Genomic DNA, 17,486 nt, shown 5'->3' on the forward strand with positions numbered 1-17,486 from the left:
TACACCGACCTTCCAGGTCTTTTGTGGCCATTTGCAATCAATTCTCAGCTGCGTGTGGATTTTTTTTTATCCAGACCCTGGATTTGGTGAAAGACCTGCTTTTCTCCTTACTCTCCTTGTAACCTGCCCCAGGTGGAGAGAGAGGGGAAGGAGATGATACGAATCTGTTGGTCAGTAGGTTTGATAGGGGAACTTGCTGAAATGAATGGTGAATGAGCATGAGATTCAAATGTATTCATCTGTGAGCTTTGTCTGTGCCCTCCCCGGGTTCCTCTTAGCATAGATTTTCAGGAAGTAATGATATTAGGGGCTACTGACTTGATTAGCACTAATAGATAAACAGGAAGGGGTAGGGAGTATCTTCTCTCACTCAGATTTATTTCTGGTCTGTGTAGCAAATTCATTATCATTACTTAGCATTTATATGGGATTTTATGTCAGCATGTAGTTCTTATAATTGATTTTTATTCATGTGGCACAGGTTTGTTTACTTCAGAGACCCTGATCTGTGTGAGAAGTTTGGAGTTGATTTCTGTTGTAGATTCATTAATAGCATCAGCAGCATTTATGGAATGCCTAATGCCAAAGGAGAGGCTGCATGGTGTAATGGTTAAGAGCATGGACTCTGGACCCAGACTGCATGGGTTCAAAGCCAGGCTCTGCTACTTACCATCTGGGTACGTTACCCAGCCTTGGGCAAGTTCCTTAGCCTCTCTACCTCAGTTTCCTCATCTGTAGTGAGGGTAATAATAGTTTCTACCTCACAGGGTTACTCTAAACAGTGAGTGAATTGATATATTGTAAACATAAGGTATATGTCAAGAGCTTTGACACAATAAGCATTCTTTATGCATTAGCCATTATCATTATTTCTATTACAAAGGGGACTAGATATGTCCCCTGCTTCTAGGGGCAGACAGCAAATAGGCAAATTCAATGCATTGTGCTCAGTGCTGAGCTGTGAGGTCAGGAGTGGGGCGTCTCCCCTGGCTGTGAGGGGTGAATCGTGTGCTTTCCCAGGAGATGGTGCCTAAGCAGATGAGTGTACTTGCATTGCAATAGGAATTAGCAATTCTCCCCCTTTCTGTAAGTGTAAGTGCAGATTTTTAAATAATGTTATATATAAATGTGTGTTCATTTTCAGCAAGTGCTTTTAGGAGCAGATCTGTTAAGATAAGGCACATCCTTACTTGTCCAACACTGTAGATTACATTGTTTTGTTATCTAATCCTATATACTGTGTGACACCAAAACAACCATAGTCTAAAGCAACTGCATGTTTTGCTCATGATTCTGTGGACTGGAGAAGAGTTCAGCAGTGCAGTTCCTCTCTGAGCCACAAGGGGGAGGCTGGGGCTGGAGGATCCACTTCCAAGGAGGCTTCTTCACCCATGTGGCTGGCAGCTCAGTGCTCTCAGTAGTCTCTCTTCACTTGGGGTCTCACCCTCCAGGGCCTGTCCATGTGGCCTGGGCTTCTTACAGTGCTGGTCTCTGGGTGGGCAGGTGTCCTTCTCATGCGGAAGCAGGAAGCTGAAGCCACCAGGTGAGACGAGGCTGGTCCTGGACACGGCACCACATCACTCCTGTGGATCAGAGAGGCCATAGGCCAGACCGACCCTGGAGACATGGGTCCATCTCTTGAGGGCAAGTGGCAAGGTCACATTTCAGAGAGCACGTGGCATGGGAAGCTTTCTGGTGGCCACCTTTGGGACATGCAACCTGTGACAAATGTCATTCCCACCTTTCAGTCAGTCAACGAAAATGTCTTTAGTGAAGAGCATGATTATTGACACGGTGGCATCAAGAAACCAAGGCACAGAGCCAGGGACGAGCATACCGTGTCCTGGAAGAATGCAGGCCGTCCTCCTGTGGGTGGCATTCAGGTAGACATTCACAAAGAGAAAGTCAGGACCATCCCATCAGGCCTGAGGAGGAGTGGGAGGCGAGCAGAGAGGCCACGTGACCTGCCCAAGAGGGCAGGCTGGTCTCAGAAGAGCAGGACCCCAGCGTGGCTTCCTGACCTGGGCCAGTGTGGCTTCCACCGGGCAGAGCCCCTTGGACACTGAGCCACTCGTTGGCCCTTGATGATCATTTGTCTCCCAGCGAGAGGACAGCTTCTGTGTCTGTACAACTGTTTTCCTCCCTGTATTTGCTAACACAGCCCAACATGATGCTGTGCTCCTGGCAGGACCACGGCTCCCTTTCCCTTATGAACTTCTGGTCCCTGAATGAGCAGTCGAGGAATTGGCAGTGTGTGAACCCCCGACTTTTGAAGGGCACTCTTGAAACGAGCTGCATTGTTACCCGACGGTTGGCAGCTGCGCCCTGTGGTGGCAGATGCCTGGAGAGGCTAATGAGGGAAGGCAGTCTTCCTTCTGCCCCTGAAGGAAGGCAGTGGGAACAGGTGAGGGGGTGGGCAGCTGCCAGCAGCCACAGCGGAGACGGGCATCCTGAGGTGCAGGAGCCTGGCCCTGCAGGACCCTGGCAGGGAATTCTGGGCCACACATGGTCACTGAGCTGAGCGGCCTCAGGCAGAAGCAGCGTGTAATCCCTCTATCAGGGCTGGGGCCTCCAGGAAGGGCCAGCTGGTCAAGATGAGCTGCTGAGGATCTACCGTGGGAGTTCAGGAAAAGCAAAGATGGGTTTTGGCATGAGGCTTCCCCTTGCACTTGAGCCAACAGTCTGGCTCAGATCACTAGACCCAGCCCAAGACCACTCAGGGTGCAGAGTCCCAGTTGTACTGCAGGTGGCAGTAACGAGCCCCAGGCGACAGCAGGCGCTGTTCTGGCTGGTCCCAATCTGGGAGCCCTGGCCTGTGCAGGGAGCCGGCAAAAGTCTGCAGTGTGGCCCAGCCGCACCCATGGCGCTGAGGCTGCAGGCTGTGTATGCTGGATAATGGGAACTTTTCTCGCCTCCCTTCTAATCCTTCCTGGCTCCTTCTCCTCACCCTGGGCTTCTCTCTGGGCCCTGTCTCTGTCCAGGCTTGCCTCCGCAAGCGGCTTGCTTCCTGGTGTCCACCTCAAGGCTTTGTGGCAGGATCCAATCTGCAGTCACTTCTCTTGGAATTTGGGGAATCCATCACCTTCCAACACTCTGGGTCCTTCCTCCCCTCAGTCATCGTGTGTGATCACCAGGGTTGGTCAGCCGTGCTTGCTCTCAGGTTTCCGGTTTCTGGGGCTACCGGGCTTCCTTAAGGCTCTATCCATCTTTCCTTGTGTCCACACACGCACAAGTTAAAGCGTGAGTATATTTGAGACACGGGTACGTCGCCTACTTGGAACAGAAGCCAACCGTGTAAGTTACAGTGGGCTAACGCTGTTTCATCCTAATAGAAACCCATCTTGCATTTTGAGGATCTCAGCTCGGCTAAACGGTAAGAGCTGCCAGTCTCCAGGTGAGGAACAGAGTGGGAAATCACTGCCTGAGGAACTCGACATGTTTCTCAAACAGGTTTGTCATCGGCAGCACTGCTTCCTGCCTGCCTGCGAGCCGAGGCCGCGAGAGGTCTCTCTTGGCCTGTCTGTCTTCAGATAAAGCCCGAGCTACGTCTATTCCTCAGACACCTCGTCATCGCTGGGATCAGGCTCCCAGCCTTTATTCTAACCGATTGCTGGAAATGTCCTTCTTTTTAATATCAGAGCTGTGCACATGCATTCCTCCCCTAAGAATTCAGTATACCTCATGTAAAGCAAATTCTCTAAAACAACTACTTAAAATTCTTCTTTTTCCTTGAATTGCCATACACGTCTTGCAAGAGCATCTATTCCTACTCCCTTCATCTTTGCATTCACAGTAAGTACCGGCTGGCCAGGGACCGTTTCAGTAAGTGGTAGTTACTCGCGGATCCTTTAACGATGGCCTCCACTCTCTCGAGGCCCCATCGCGCCCACTCCACTCAGCACAAGGCAGGCCTCGTTTTTACTAGCGGCCACTCTGGAAAATGCTCTTAAGACTTGGTACTCATATGTGAAATGAGGTGGTCAGACTCCAGCGTCCCCAGAGCCGTGTGTGCCGTGGGTCTCCGCCGTGGTTAAGTGCCTTTCCCCAGGACTATGCTGCAAATTCTAGGAATCAGCTCAGATGGGACCTAGGACAGCGTGAATGCTCTCTCCGGTTGGTAACAGCAGTGCTTTTAATTGAGGTTTTGTAGGCCTTTGCACTTGATGAGCTTACGGAGTTCATCTCAGACACCTTGTGAAAACGTCGAGGATTTATTGGTGAGTAGTGCAACGAAACCTTTCTTATAAACCAACAATAAAAATACAATCAGTCTGATGATGCTGATAATTGGAGCTAACTTTTACCGTACCGCTCACGCCTGACTTCACACGTGTGCGCTCCTTTCACCCTGACGGCAGGCTCTCTGCCTGGGGGCGGGGGCGCTGCAGGCCAGGTCCTGCTTTCATGTAATTTCATTCCAGTGTCGAGAGAGAAACAGCAAAACAAGTGGAATATGAGTGTCTCCGATGAAAATCCTTGCCGTGGAGGAAAATAAATCAGGGAAAAGAGCTAGGTGGTCCCGGGAGGCAGGTTTAATAGTCAGGGAAGGCCTCCTGAGAGGTGACATCGAGGAAGAGGTGAGGGAGGGACCAAGTAGATGACGGGGAGAGCCCAGGTAAGCCGGGCCTGGAGGAGGAGGGATCAGCCCGGAGGCCGGTGTGGCTGGAGCCCAGTGAGTGACAATGGGGTCAGGAAGGGACACTGTCTGAGGGGTACTTTAGTGTGGGAGAAGTCCTGAGCGAACTTTTAGCCCAAACCCTTCTCCCTCTTGAACTCCCTCCTTCTCCTCTCTCAGTTGTCAGATGAGGAACATGAGGCCTAGCAGGTGACGTCCTGAAAGTCACCAGTTAGTAGCAGCACCAGGACAAGAACCCAGGGTTTCCTGGTTCCTTGTCCCACCTACACCCTCCTACACCAAGATCTAGGAAGCGTGAGAGTCATTCAGTTCACCTTCACTACCCCTTGCCTGGGGTGAAGGGCAGATGCAGCTATTTCTCACTATTTGTAGTCGTTCTATGAAGGCACAACCACAATAAATTAGCAAATACTGAACCATTTCCCCAGGGGCCATGCAAGGTTAGGTTCCTGTGAGCCTCCTGTCACTACATTTGCATCAGCCCATCAATGCATAGCCTTGTTTTGTGTGTGATTCTGTGTAAAGATGCCTTCCTGAATGTGGATTATTGGTTCACTCACATGGGACTCACAGCCAATAGCTCTGTGACTCACGCCTAAGCAGAGCTCACGTGACATATTTTCTCCATAAAGTACATCCCAGCCTTCTCCCACTTAGCAACACTAGACAGCACTTCAGCACTGTGCTTGGGGTTGGATTTTAAGCAGCGAAGTCACCAACAAAAAGTACAAAAATGCAAAAAAAAAAAAAAAGGCGCTAATAGACCACGGGAAGGACACTTCTATGCAGTAGGAGAGCTGAAATAAGAAGGCAGCGAGTTGCCTTGTTCAACCTCAGTGGGAACGTGCGTATCACGCAACTCATGTTTTTGCCACTCTGCGTGTCCACGAGTGACCACAGAAGTGCCACGAGTATTCGTTTCGGGTGACAAATACATTTCAGTGAGCAGGTGCATCTACAGATAGTGAGGACTGACTGTATTTGCCCTGGAGCTGTTCAGAGGAAGGGCTTTATTCAGGACCCGAGTGGCACCGTTCTTCGTGAAGACATCTTGGGCCCATTTTAGAGCAGGGGATCGATTAGTCCTGAATTGTCTCAGACTCCGCCTGAGAGCACACTTATGGCTAACTGCTGATGAGAATGACACTCTTGTTTATTTGAGTATTGCAATTCCCGTATTACAAGTAGACTTGTCTCTAGTTGAGAGTGGACTGTGTAAAACCCCATCTCTCCAGTGTCCCCGCTCTGGCTGTTCCCTGCTGCCTCGGTCCCCAGCCCCAGCCCGGAGGGCACAGCCTGACTCCTGACTTGAGGCCTCTCTGCTCCTCTCTCTGAACCAGCATCTCCCCTAGAGCTCACCTGGCCATCTCGCTTCCCCCAGCAAAATAACATGGCCCACTCTATGTGCAAGGCTTGGGTAGTCACGATGGTTTTACTCTACACTTACCCTGCAAATAGCATTTCTCAGCTTTTGGCCGCAGACATGGACCCTGTGGTGTAAGTCAGCCGTGTGGACCAGAGAACTCCCCTCCAGTCTCTTCCAGGACTCCCGTGGGGAAGACTAAAATACCGTTTACACTTTCTGGGCGGAAGGATGGTTTCCCAGTAGTGGGGACATCTGCTGCTCCTCTGCAGGAATAGAGGCGGGTCCGCCAGCCTAGCTTCTTGGCCTGGACTTGCACGGGCTCTCGCTCAAGCTCTGAGAGTGTGGGCTGGGAATCCGGTGTTTGCTGCCACAGACCCGGCTTTTGTTGGCATTCGAGTGTCTCCAGCAGGAAATTCTGCTTTTGTGCAACGTGTTCACTGTTCCACCCGGAGAAGTTTCTGTGGTGCCTGTCAGATCCTTTCTCAGAGATGCTTCGTGGTGACTCTGAGCTGCCTTGGGCCTTGGGCTATGGTGAAAATGGCTGTGCCAGCTCCCTGCCAGGGTTCGGCTCATACCCCTTGAATCCTCGCAGCACTACCTGCAAGGGCAGGGTTATCCCTCCAAGGATGCAAAACTGGCGACAATTAACTTGGCAAGGCACAGCCGGGAAGTGGTGGTCCAGGGCTCCTAACCAGATCTGGTCCCCTCTTGCCACCAGCCCTCAGTCTGTCTCCAGCTCACGTGTCTTCATTTGACACTAACGTTACGAAGCACGAAGTATGTGTTGGGCCCTCTGAGTAGTGGGCGATCCGAGGGCCACAGAACAGGCCTGGCCTCAAAGAGCCTCCTTTGGATGGAGGGTCCTGTTTATAGAACATCTAACGTAGAAGAAAGAGCAGTGGGATCGGGACTAGGCTGGGCATCCCGCTGGTCCTCAGGTGGGTCACGGCACTGAGCTGGTTTCTTCAGGATAATGACCTACCCTCAGGACTGACCCTCTGGTGGAACTCTAGCTGCTGCGTACTTTCTGTGTGACCCTGGGCGGTTCACTAAGTTCCCTGAGCCTCTGTTTCTTGCATAGAAAATAACAAATGTAGCTCATACTTTGTAGGGTTGGGGGAACATGTGCTACGTGTCGTGAAGCATGTAGTATTTGGAAAATGGTCCATGATTGTCAGTGCCATCCTTCACGCTTTTCCCACCAGGTGTAGGCTCTTAATTTTATATAGAAAATACTCAGCACAGAATATATAAAGTTCTCGGTAAATGGTCACCGCTAGTAAGATGGCGAAGATCACGTGAACATGTGCAGTGTGATACGCCTGCAAGTTTGGGTTGAAGTGTGCATGTACACATAACCTGTCCTGGGACATTTGAAACATTGGGCTAAGTCTCTTGGTTGAACCCTCCTCCACTCAGCTTTTCCATTGATAAAAATAGGCCTCAGAAGAGCAGCCTGGCTCCTGGGCAGGACATGACTCATACAGTTAACTGTGTTCACACTAAATCACAACCCAGAGGCCTGTCTCTGGCACGCTGGCCATGCATCTCCAAGGACCCTGGCCACTGGGATGCGGAAGTGGGCTCCTCTGCTTGCGTCTTCGCTCAGCGGCCTGCAGTGGGCTGGTCACTAGAAACAGGAGTGGGTTTTCTCTCGAGAACAAATCCTCCTGTTAGCCAACCCAAGCATCCAGTTAGACATGTTTCTCTCTGGAAATTAATAAATTGACGTTCTGGTTTTTATTTTTAAGCTGATATTGTTAATAATGTGGTGACAATTCACTCCACTCAGCATGTTAAGGAAGAGTGACAGTGGGCCAGGCATTGTAGAGGATTTGTCGTTGCTGGGAGCACCGGCTGTTCTTGAACAGCAGGAAGCCTTTGGTGTAAGAGAAGGAGCAGCACTCTAGCTGAGGAGGCCCGGGGGCCCCAGCCCCACAGTGGGCTGACCCTTGGCCCCGCCCTCAGGTTGTCCCTGAGCCTGACAACAGGCCATCACAGAACACTGTGTGAACAGCAGTGTGGCGGACAGAGCACAGGCCTCAGTTGATTGCAGCTGTATTTCCCCTGTCTCCATGGAGATGCCTTACCTTCAGTATCTGTTACCAGGGGTTGGGGTTGGGGAGGGAAGGAAAAAAGGAGGGGGAAGGAAGGAAAGAAGGAACTGTGGTGGCACCCTCTGCTGGACAGTGTGCACAAAGCAGATTCTCGAGCCCTACCCTCACTCACTGAATCAGAAACCATGGGGATGGGCCCAGTTTTCTGCGTTTTAACAAAGCCCTCTAGGTGGTGTGCTCACACATACCACGATCTACAGTACCTCCCCTCCACTCCATGTGCTAGCTTGGCTAAAATCGGTTAAACTAGAAAAATCGTTAAAATCCACACATAGAAAAGAATTAAATGTATCAATCCTATATAATAAAAGGCCAGCGACCATAAGCATAACGACCGGAATGACCGCTTGACCAGTCGCTATGAGGTGGGGGGCTGGCAAGGGGAACCGGGTGGCTGGTGGTGGCAGGGGGCGGGATCCGGGGCCGGTGAGGGGAACCAGTGAGGGGAACCAGATGGCTGGCAGGGGCGGTGGGGGCGGGACCAGGGGCTGGCGAGTGGGTGGAAGATGGGTCTGATCACAGGCTAGGCCTAGGGACCCTACCCGCACACAATTTTGTGCGCTGGGCCTCTAGTAATAATAATAATGAACATTATTGAGTTCTTACTGTATGCCAGGCAGTATACAAAGCACTTTACCAGCATTTTACCTCATTTAGTCCTCACAGTGGTACTGTAAAGTATAGGTACTATTTTTAGTCCCATTTTACAGATGAAGAAACTGAGACTTAGAAACCTGAAGTGACTTGCCCAGAGTCAGCAGCTGGTAAATAGCAAGATTATGACTGAATCCAGATTCATCTGATGGCACAGTGCATACTCTAACCCATTACTCATTTTTGCTCTTTTGGTTAAGAACTTTGAAGAACGAGCATCAATCAAAGTGCAACTAGTGAGCTTTATTCAAAAATTGAAAAAGCATTTTTAAAGGCAGTTTTATTACATATTTTGAACTCTTCCCATACTCTGAAATGAGTCTTCCCAGAGCTGATCAGTATGGAAACCATTAAATACACACACAAACACACACACACACACAAACACACGTCCCCCCCAAAGGAAAAGTGATGGTGGTTATAAACCTTCCAGGGCACACGGGGGCAGCACCAAACAGCACAGGTTGCTCTTTGCTGCTCCGTCCTTGGGAGGAAGCTGAGCGCATTCCCTGGCGGAGCTCAGTTATTCCCCATACACCCACTTTTCTCTTGCTCTGGTGGTGAAGCTTTCCAAATTAGAAACTAAACTGCAAGAGCAGGATTGTACAAGGAAAATCACTTAAAATAAAATCTTTATAATCATATATTTAGGGCTTTTGTTTTCTCTTTATCAGCATGACAAAACAATATACTTAATGTGCTCTGGTCCGATTAGTTAGCCATTTGCATTTCTTAGGCAAGAAAAATGCCCTTGATATTTTTTAGTGAGCTGGTTGAGTTTGAAATCCAGGTGTTCTTGGACTCAAGGGACAAAAAGCAGCCAATATTTTTGTTTCTTACCTTCCTTATTGTTAATAAATTCTTTTGGGTATTCATAGTCTGTAGGATGTTGTAGTAGGCAATTAGAGGAAGTTAAAAAATATGATCCTGGCTTCTAGCTTTAAGGACATCCCACATTAATACTGGTTTCTTAGGGTTCAAACCCAGGATCACCAAGAAACTTCTGATGATTTTGAACCCCATTTCCACTTGGACATCTCGGTATCCTGTCCAAGCCTATTTCCATACCAGCGCTGAGTGGCTGGAATTTTGACTAGAGTGACTGTAATAATTTATTATTCAAACTGGGAGCTGCTCTTAATGATTTTGCCACAACAACAGACATGAGCCTGAGCCATCCTGGGGACAACTGAAATGAGTGGTCACCCTAAGTACCAATGTTCCGCTCCTGTCCGTCTCCCCTTTGACGACCCTCGTTAAGATTTATGCGGCACTGTATTCATTCGCTCTTTCACTCAACACATGTTCATTGAGTGTTTTCTACATGCGGGCTCTCTTGCTATATTACATTGTTTTCTCCTAGTGAGAACCCTGAGAGGTAACAGTCGTTATTCCTATTTTTAGAAATGAAAAAAAAATTGGGACTTTGTATATCACTTTCCCACAATCACAGTACCAGTGCATCTAAGAGCTAAGATTTGAATCCAGACGATCCCTACTCTAGAGCCATGCACTCAAAACTGCATTGAGCCCTAGCTGATTTGGCTCAGTGGATAGAGCGTTGGCCTATGGACTGAAGGGCCCCGGGTTCTATTCCAGTCAAGGGCACATGCCCGGGTTGCGGGCTGGATCCCCAGTAGGGGGCGTGCAGAAGGCAGCCAATCAATGACTCTCTATCATCATTGGTGTTTCTATTGCTCTCTCCTCTCCCTTCCTCTCCCCGAAATTAATAAAGACATATTTTTTAAAAACCTGTAATGACATCGAGCAGTCGCACTGCAGTGGGCACACACGCCGGCAGAGGGGATGTGAGGGCATCTCCCAGACCTCTCCCCAGGACACAGGGCCCTGAGGAGCTTTCGCAGTCATCACAGGGGCAACCTTCTCTTTTTGGTGTATTTGTAAACGGCCCATAGGCACCATCAGCATGTGGCAGCGGTTCTGCTCCTGGTGGTCACACAGGTACCTCAGTACTTCTATAGCAGTGGTTCTCAACCTTCTGGCCCTTTAAATACAGTTCCTCATGTTGTGACCCAACCATAAAATTATTTTCATTGCTACTTCCTAACTGTAATGTTGCTACTGTTATGAATCGTAATGTAAATATCTGATATGCAGGATGGTCTTAGGAGACCCCTGTGAATGGGTCGTTTGACCGCCAAAGGGGTCGAGACCCACAGGTTGAGAACCACTGCTCTATAGGATGGGAGGATCCTCATGCACTGGGCTTAAGGAGGTTGCCTTTGGTAATTGTGTGTGTGTGTGTTTCCCCTGAGATACTGTGATTAACAACTCGGGAAGGAGTCTGGACCGGGAGGCTGAGACGGGGAAGGTTGAACTGGACTGAAGGGGTCACTTTGGGACAATTGGCTGCGTTTCTTCATTTTATTGTGACATTCACTTTGGGAAACTTTACAAGATGCCCCCCTCTCCCCCCGTCCCGGGAAGGTGGTCTCTTCCACTGATGCAAGCTCGGAGGGACCCAACCCTCCAAGGGGGGTAAAGGGCCCGGGCTGCAGGCTCAGGTGAGGGACCCAGTCCAGCCACCCGGCCACCCTGCTGATGATCAGCAAAGCGGATGCTGCAGCCCGCATGGGTCCCGGGGATTTCTTTCTTTATACGTCTTTGGATTGTTTACGTGTTGCGATATGCATACGATGCTTTTTATATTACTTTAATTGGATAGCTGAACTTTTAAAAGACAAGGAGCGTCATCTCAAAATATCTCCAAATGATAAAAGAACAAATGGAGCTTGCGCTTTAAGGTGTCTCACGAGCCCGGCCATTCTGCAGGCTTCGCGGGATGTGGTGCTCATAACAAGCGGTAGGAGCTGAGACCGACTGTCACGGAAGCACATTTTCCCCGTTTCCCTCCACTTCTGGGCATTAGAGGATACATTTTGCCTTGTCGTTATTAAAGTGCCTAACACGGACTTGATTCATTCTCTCTCCCATTGTCTTTTTCTAGGTGCTAACAACTAACTTCTTACGATGAAAAAAACTGCCTTCTAATAGATAAATGAGCTTACAAGTTTTTATAATTCCACTTCTAGTTATCTATTCTAAGAAAAAAATCTGAGCACACACACAGGAAGTTAGGCAATATGATATTTATCACTACACTTTCTAATAGCAAAAAAAGTCACAGTGTAATTTTCCAACAATAGGGATGGGGAGAAGGGGGTGACAACGAGGTTTGACTTTGGGTGGTGGGCACATGGTGCAATCTACAGCTCTTGTAACATAGAAACCCACACCCGAACCTACATGTTCATGTTGCCCAATGTCACACCAATAAATTAAATTTTTAAAAAAATAGGGATGAGATAGAACATGATGTAGCAGCTAAAGGCTCATTAGGAATACCTTGCAGGGGTCTTTATGGTAGATTGACGGAGAGTGACCTGTGACCTGTGAGGAATTTCACGTTCCTGACTCTGTCTTCCAGTGTTTTGCTGTGCGCTCCCTGGGATGGGTAGAAATGGCAGAGGACGACCTCGCCCCTGGGAAGAGCAGTGTTGCCGTCAACAACTGCATCCGGCAGCTCTCTTACTGCAAAAACGACATCCGGGACACGGTCGGCATCTGGGGAGAGGTGAGTAACGCGTGGGGGCAATGAATGGCAGGCTTGGTTCCATCCCTCTGGCTTCGTGGGACGTGGTCCTGAGGGGCAACGGGGGTGCAGCAGGTACATTTCCCCAGAGGCAGGTAGTGTGGGCAAGAGGCACCCATTAGCAGTGTCCGGTCCCAGGGAGGATGGGGCCCTGGGAGAGAACGTTCTCCACGTCTCAGTGACAGGGTCTAACCTGCGATCCCTGAGTCCCCAGGAACCCACTGTGGACTTTAGGGCCCAGAAAACCCCTTGGATTTGCGTGCACAACTGGGCGTGCGAGGCTATAAGAAGAAGACCCATGGCCCTCACAAAGTATGTCCTCAAAGGGGAATGTGGTCCCCACACATACACACAGAAGTGTCGATGTGGCTGCTCTAAAAGTTGGAAAAATTTTTCTTTCTAACATATTCTTTATTGACAATCTGAAAGTCAACTTTATACATGAGCTTTGAAATCGAGACCTATCTACTCTTTCTCACTTTGAACAAAGTAAATCCACTTTGAAATATCAGTTGAGATCATTTCAGAAAAGAAAATAATACATATCAATATGAAAGATCCATAGAAATCATGGAAATATGAAAAACCGATCCCTGCCGGGCTCTGAGACCTGCCAGCCGGCACGCCGGGAGCGTCTCGGAGTAGAGCTGCCACACGAGTCTACCCAGCTTGGTCCCTCCCAGTGAGCAGAGCCTGTTGGCTGTGGGAGGCCCAGCCGAGGTGTTTCAGCTGAACCAGGCCGCAGGAAGTGCATCTCCCAGCTCCTGAGGGGGACTTGACCGCACTGTGGGCCACACCCGGAAAAGCGTGTTTGGCATGTCAGGTGGTGATGTCAGCCACAGAGAGCCCCTCCGTCTGTTAGTCCCGAAAAGTGTTTGCCATGAAGCAGCTGCACAGAAGGGGGTTGTGCTGGGAGCCATCCCCTCGTGGGTCTGGCTGAGGACCTCCTTCAGGCTGCAGCCAGTGCTTCAGTCTTGGTGGAAAGGGACAGAGAGAAGAAGGCACCAAAAATCCTTAGCAACTCTGTTAAATCAAAGCACATCCCTGGTGGCCCCAGGGGGACCTGGGCCCTGCTCTGCTCTCTGGATCCCCAGTCTCAGCGATCATGCAGCTCCTGGCACTGCTGTGTGGTCTGGAGGCCAGGAGCCCAGCCTGTAGCTGAAGGACAGTGTAAGGTGTTGGCAGCTTGGCTCCTCTTCTTGCTCTGCGAACCGTTGCTCAGCTACTGACCAACATCCGTGAGATGCTGGGCAACTGAATCTCTCCAGGACCCGCACCTCAGTCACGGTTAACCTGCAAACTAGTTAATGAAGGATTGGCCCTTTGCCCAAGGCCTGGACACAGCTGTGACCTTGAAGTGGCCACATGGGCCCTGTCCCCCTCCCCCACACAAGCTGAATGAGCTGCAGTTCCCTAGCAAGGATGCTTGGGGTGCCGTGGATCTGAGGTAGCCGGCAGCCTGTCGCTCCGGCTCCGAAGTCCTGCGCGGGCTGTGCTTTCTGCCATGGCTCTCTTCTGGAAACGGCTCCCCTGCCCTTTGGGGAGATTTCAGATGATCCTGGATCGCAGACGTAGACTCTCAGCTTACACGTTGTCCAGCAGAGGCACCGAAACCCATGTCTGCCACGGAAGCAATGGAGCTTGTATTCACTCTGAGAACTTTGGACGGGGACCTATAACATCCTTCTCAAATGCCAGGCCTCAGAGGAACTCAGTTGTCCTGCTTCGGGACTTGAAGACCCACCAGGAAGCCTCACCGTTCTCCCAGCCTGGCCTCCCTCACACGGCACCAGGGGTGACCGTGACCTTCAGGAGGCACAGTCTTTCAGTTGTACATCAGAGTTGAATCATTTCTTAAAATTATGCTTCAGGAATTTCAGGGGGAATAAAGTTGAATAGTTAGCATTCCCGCCCTCAAAGGGCCAACCCCTGTGGGGGGACAGGAGACCGAAGCCGAAAGCCTGAGTGGTAATGTGGGAGAGAAGCCATGACCTCCCCCCTGCAGTGGTGTATGTGCACAACACCCTGTAGCTAACGGCATCACAGGCTGTGTCAGACCTGGAGCAAGGTATTTGCCAGCCACATCACACAGGCATGGAGTGGCGTGAGAGGTGAGAAGGGACGGACATCGCTGTGGCTCTGAGAGGCCGTTGAGGGGGCCTGCTGGGGTCTGGCCAGGGGAAGGAATGGGGAGAGCATGGTTGTGTGAGGACGCCGGGCATGGAGCTGGTGGGGGACCAGATTCTCCAGGGAACTCACCTTTTTCTTGAAAATGCAGAAGTGTAAATAATGAAAAAATAGAACCGCCTAGAAAGCAGGCCAGGGACACTTTCCAGAGGACTTGGGGAGGGAGAGAGAAGTTGGGATGTGAGGAAATATGAAAGATTTATGAATATTTTACTCAGGAGAGGGTGTTTCTCCCTTTAGGACAGCGGTTCTCAACCTGTGGGTCGCGACCCCTTTGGCGGTCGAACGACCCTTTCACAGGGGTTGCCTAAGACCATCCTGCATATCAGATATTTACATTACGATTCATAACAGTAGCAACATTACAGTTATGAAGTAGCAGCGAAAATAATTTTATGGTTGGGTCACAACAGGAGGAACTGTATTTAAAGGGCCAGAAGGTTGAGAACCACTGCTTTAGGAGAACACATTCGAGACCACGGGGTGGCTTCTTTTGCTCGTTGAAAGGACATCCTAGGCAGCCGCAGACCTGGCGAGGGCGTGTGCGCTTCGGGAGGAGGGTAACGGGCTCTCTTTGGCTCCAGGGGAAGGACATGTACCTGATCCTGGAGAACGACACGCTCAGCCTGGTGGACCCCATGGACCGCACGGTGCTCCACTCGCAGCCCATCGTGAGCATCCGCGTGTGGGGCGTGGGCCGCGACAACGGCCGGTGAGTGCCCGGGGGCTGGGCTCCTGTCCCCTCGCCAGGGGCCCCGGGTGTAGCTCCACACCTGTTGCTGCACTTCGCTGAACATGCGATGACGGTAGACTTCCTTTAGAAATGTAAAACATTACAGCTGATTTCTGTCCCCACCGCGGAAGCCCTCCACGCCACTTCCCCTCCTGGTTTCAGTACCTCAAACCTTTTGTCAGTTCTGGATCTGCCTTCGATTTCTGCGTGTTTCTCCTCCTGCTCATCCTCATTCAGCGACGTTCCCAACTCACCAGGCTTCCTGAACCCTCACTTCCTTTCCCCCCTGCTCTGCATCCTGTTTTAATCCTCCACTTCGTTCGGTTGGGTCTGGGCCATTCCCCACGCCTCCCCCTGGTACTTTCTCTGCAGAGGGCTTGCTTGGGGGAGCGGCTCATGTGGGGGAGCAGCTTATGGGGGGGAATAGAAGGGGGAGCAGCTGCACAGCATGAGTCACCACCTTCAGGTCACTGTGTCACGATCACCAGGAACTCCTGGGGCTTGGGGTAGCTGAACTTTTTTTAACACTTGAAACGTCTGGTCATATCAAATCTCCATTCAGTGCACCTTTTTCTGAAATTCGGTTGAAAATGTGTGATGGACAGAAGTGCTCCTTACTCAGGTGTGTGGTGAACTTTTTGTCCTCCAGGTTGACTGGAAGTTCTGATGTTCATGTTCATATTCTATCTAAAAAGTGGCCGTTAGCACAGACGTCCGTGGATACCACCGTTCAGCAACTGGGCTCCATTAAATGCACTGAACTCTCGCATCACAGCTGACCCTTGAGCAACGCAGGCTTGAACTGCTTGGGTTCTCGTATTGGACCCAAGTAGTTCAAACCCATGTAATTCAAGGGTCAACTGTATTCTCTAACTTGGCTGGAAATTGGAGTGTGTGAGTGCCGACTGAACTTACATGTGGCTTTTCAACTGCTCGGGTGGGTGGTGCCCCTCACCCCTGCATTTGTTCCGGGGTCAACTGTTTATTTAATCTTTGGCAACTCTCGGTGTAACTGAGGACCTCGTAGCTTTTAGGGATGCGCTATAGGGTGGTTAGTTACTGCGTTGTTGAAACTGGGTAAGAACATTGCCAACACGGGTGAAAACCCCAGGCAGCAGCGAGGTGGCCCTCCTGGTTCCGTCTTGGGCATCTGGTTTATCGGAGCGTGTGGTCCTCCCTAGAGCTCTGCCTCAGGGTGCCCCTGCCTTGGTTCAGCTGCAAGTTCTACGCCACAAAGGAAGATGGTTAGGCATCCATCGGTCAAAGAACAAGCGTGCTTGCTGGAACTAGACTCGAGGAATGGTCTGCAGAAGAGAGGAGAGGTGTCCTCTGACTGCTGGTGGGATAACCCTTCCAGGGAGCACGGTTGTGCCTGAGCTTCTGTAACGGAGTGCCGATGGGTGGACGCTGGGCCAGGTGCTGTGAGGGGAACGAGTGGGTAGATGAACTGTACACACCTGCCATTCACTCGCTCGGCAGAGCTGTGGCACGAAGTGGATGCACGGCACAAATTGATTAATTTTACAAGGAAAACACCTGATACTGTTTGCTCATCATTAAAAATGTTCAGCCTTGATGGGAGGGTGTAAGATACTTGATCCTTCCCTGGTTCCTGTGCTCCAGGCGGGAGCCAAGGTGAAGATCATTATAAACACATACAACGAGGTGGGGTTGCGTTTTCTTAAGGGTACGTTGTGAGCGGATTTCACTGATGAGGTTTTCAGCCCAGTCCAACTCTTTAAAGTGAGGCCAAATGCTGCATGTTCGGGGGGAAAAAATGATTCAAACTCCAGTTGACTGAATTATTTAAGCTCTGAGCCTCGGTTTCTGTCATCTGTGAAATGCGGAGCATAATAAGGACCACAAAGCATGTTACGTGTGCCTGTGTGTAAGTACAGTAACTGGCACAGTGACAGGGACGCGGCAAATGCTTAATGGGTGTGAGCTCTGGATTTGTCAAAGCACAAGCGGATGCCGCTAATTACATGGCTTCCTTTCAAAGACAGGGAGGGGCCTGGGCTCAGGGAGTTTCCAGAGCAGCTTATCACGTGATGCAGAGGACGAGAGGCCAGACGCCCCGAGTTCAGTTGTCCTTGTCCTGCGGAGCAGGAAGAGCCTCACCCTCTGCCCCCCCCCCCCACACACCCCCGCTCCCCTGGGATGGCAGTATAAGTTAGGTC

At 50.5% G+C, this 17,486-nt stretch overlaps 1 protein-coding gene across 10 annotated transcripts in view; it reads left to right on the plus strand.

The window, feature by feature from the left end:
* Positions 1-17,486, plus strand: part of APBB2 (amyloid beta precursor protein binding family B member 2) — a 256,229-nt gene that overhangs the window by 179,352 nt on the left and 59,391 nt on the right. For all 10 annotated transcript variants that reach the window (XM_014455588.2, XM_023753627.1, XM_014455591.2 and 7 more), the window contains 2 exons: positions 12,222-12,368; positions 15,158-15,285. In XM_014455588.2, the coding sequence (XP_014311074.1) occupies positions 12,222-12,368; positions 15,158-15,285 (275 nt within the window). The remainder of the gene's footprint in view (positions 1-12,221; positions 12,369-15,157; positions 15,286-17,486) is intronic.

Source organism: Myotis lucifugus, unplaced genomic scaffold (genome assembly GCF_000147115.1).
Source record: "Myotis lucifugus unplaced genomic scaffold, Myoluc2.0 scaffold_48, whole genome shotgun sequence".
Classification (NCBI taxonomy): domain Eukaryota; kingdom Metazoa; phylum Chordata; class Mammalia; order Chiroptera; family Vespertilionidae; genus Myotis; species Myotis lucifugus.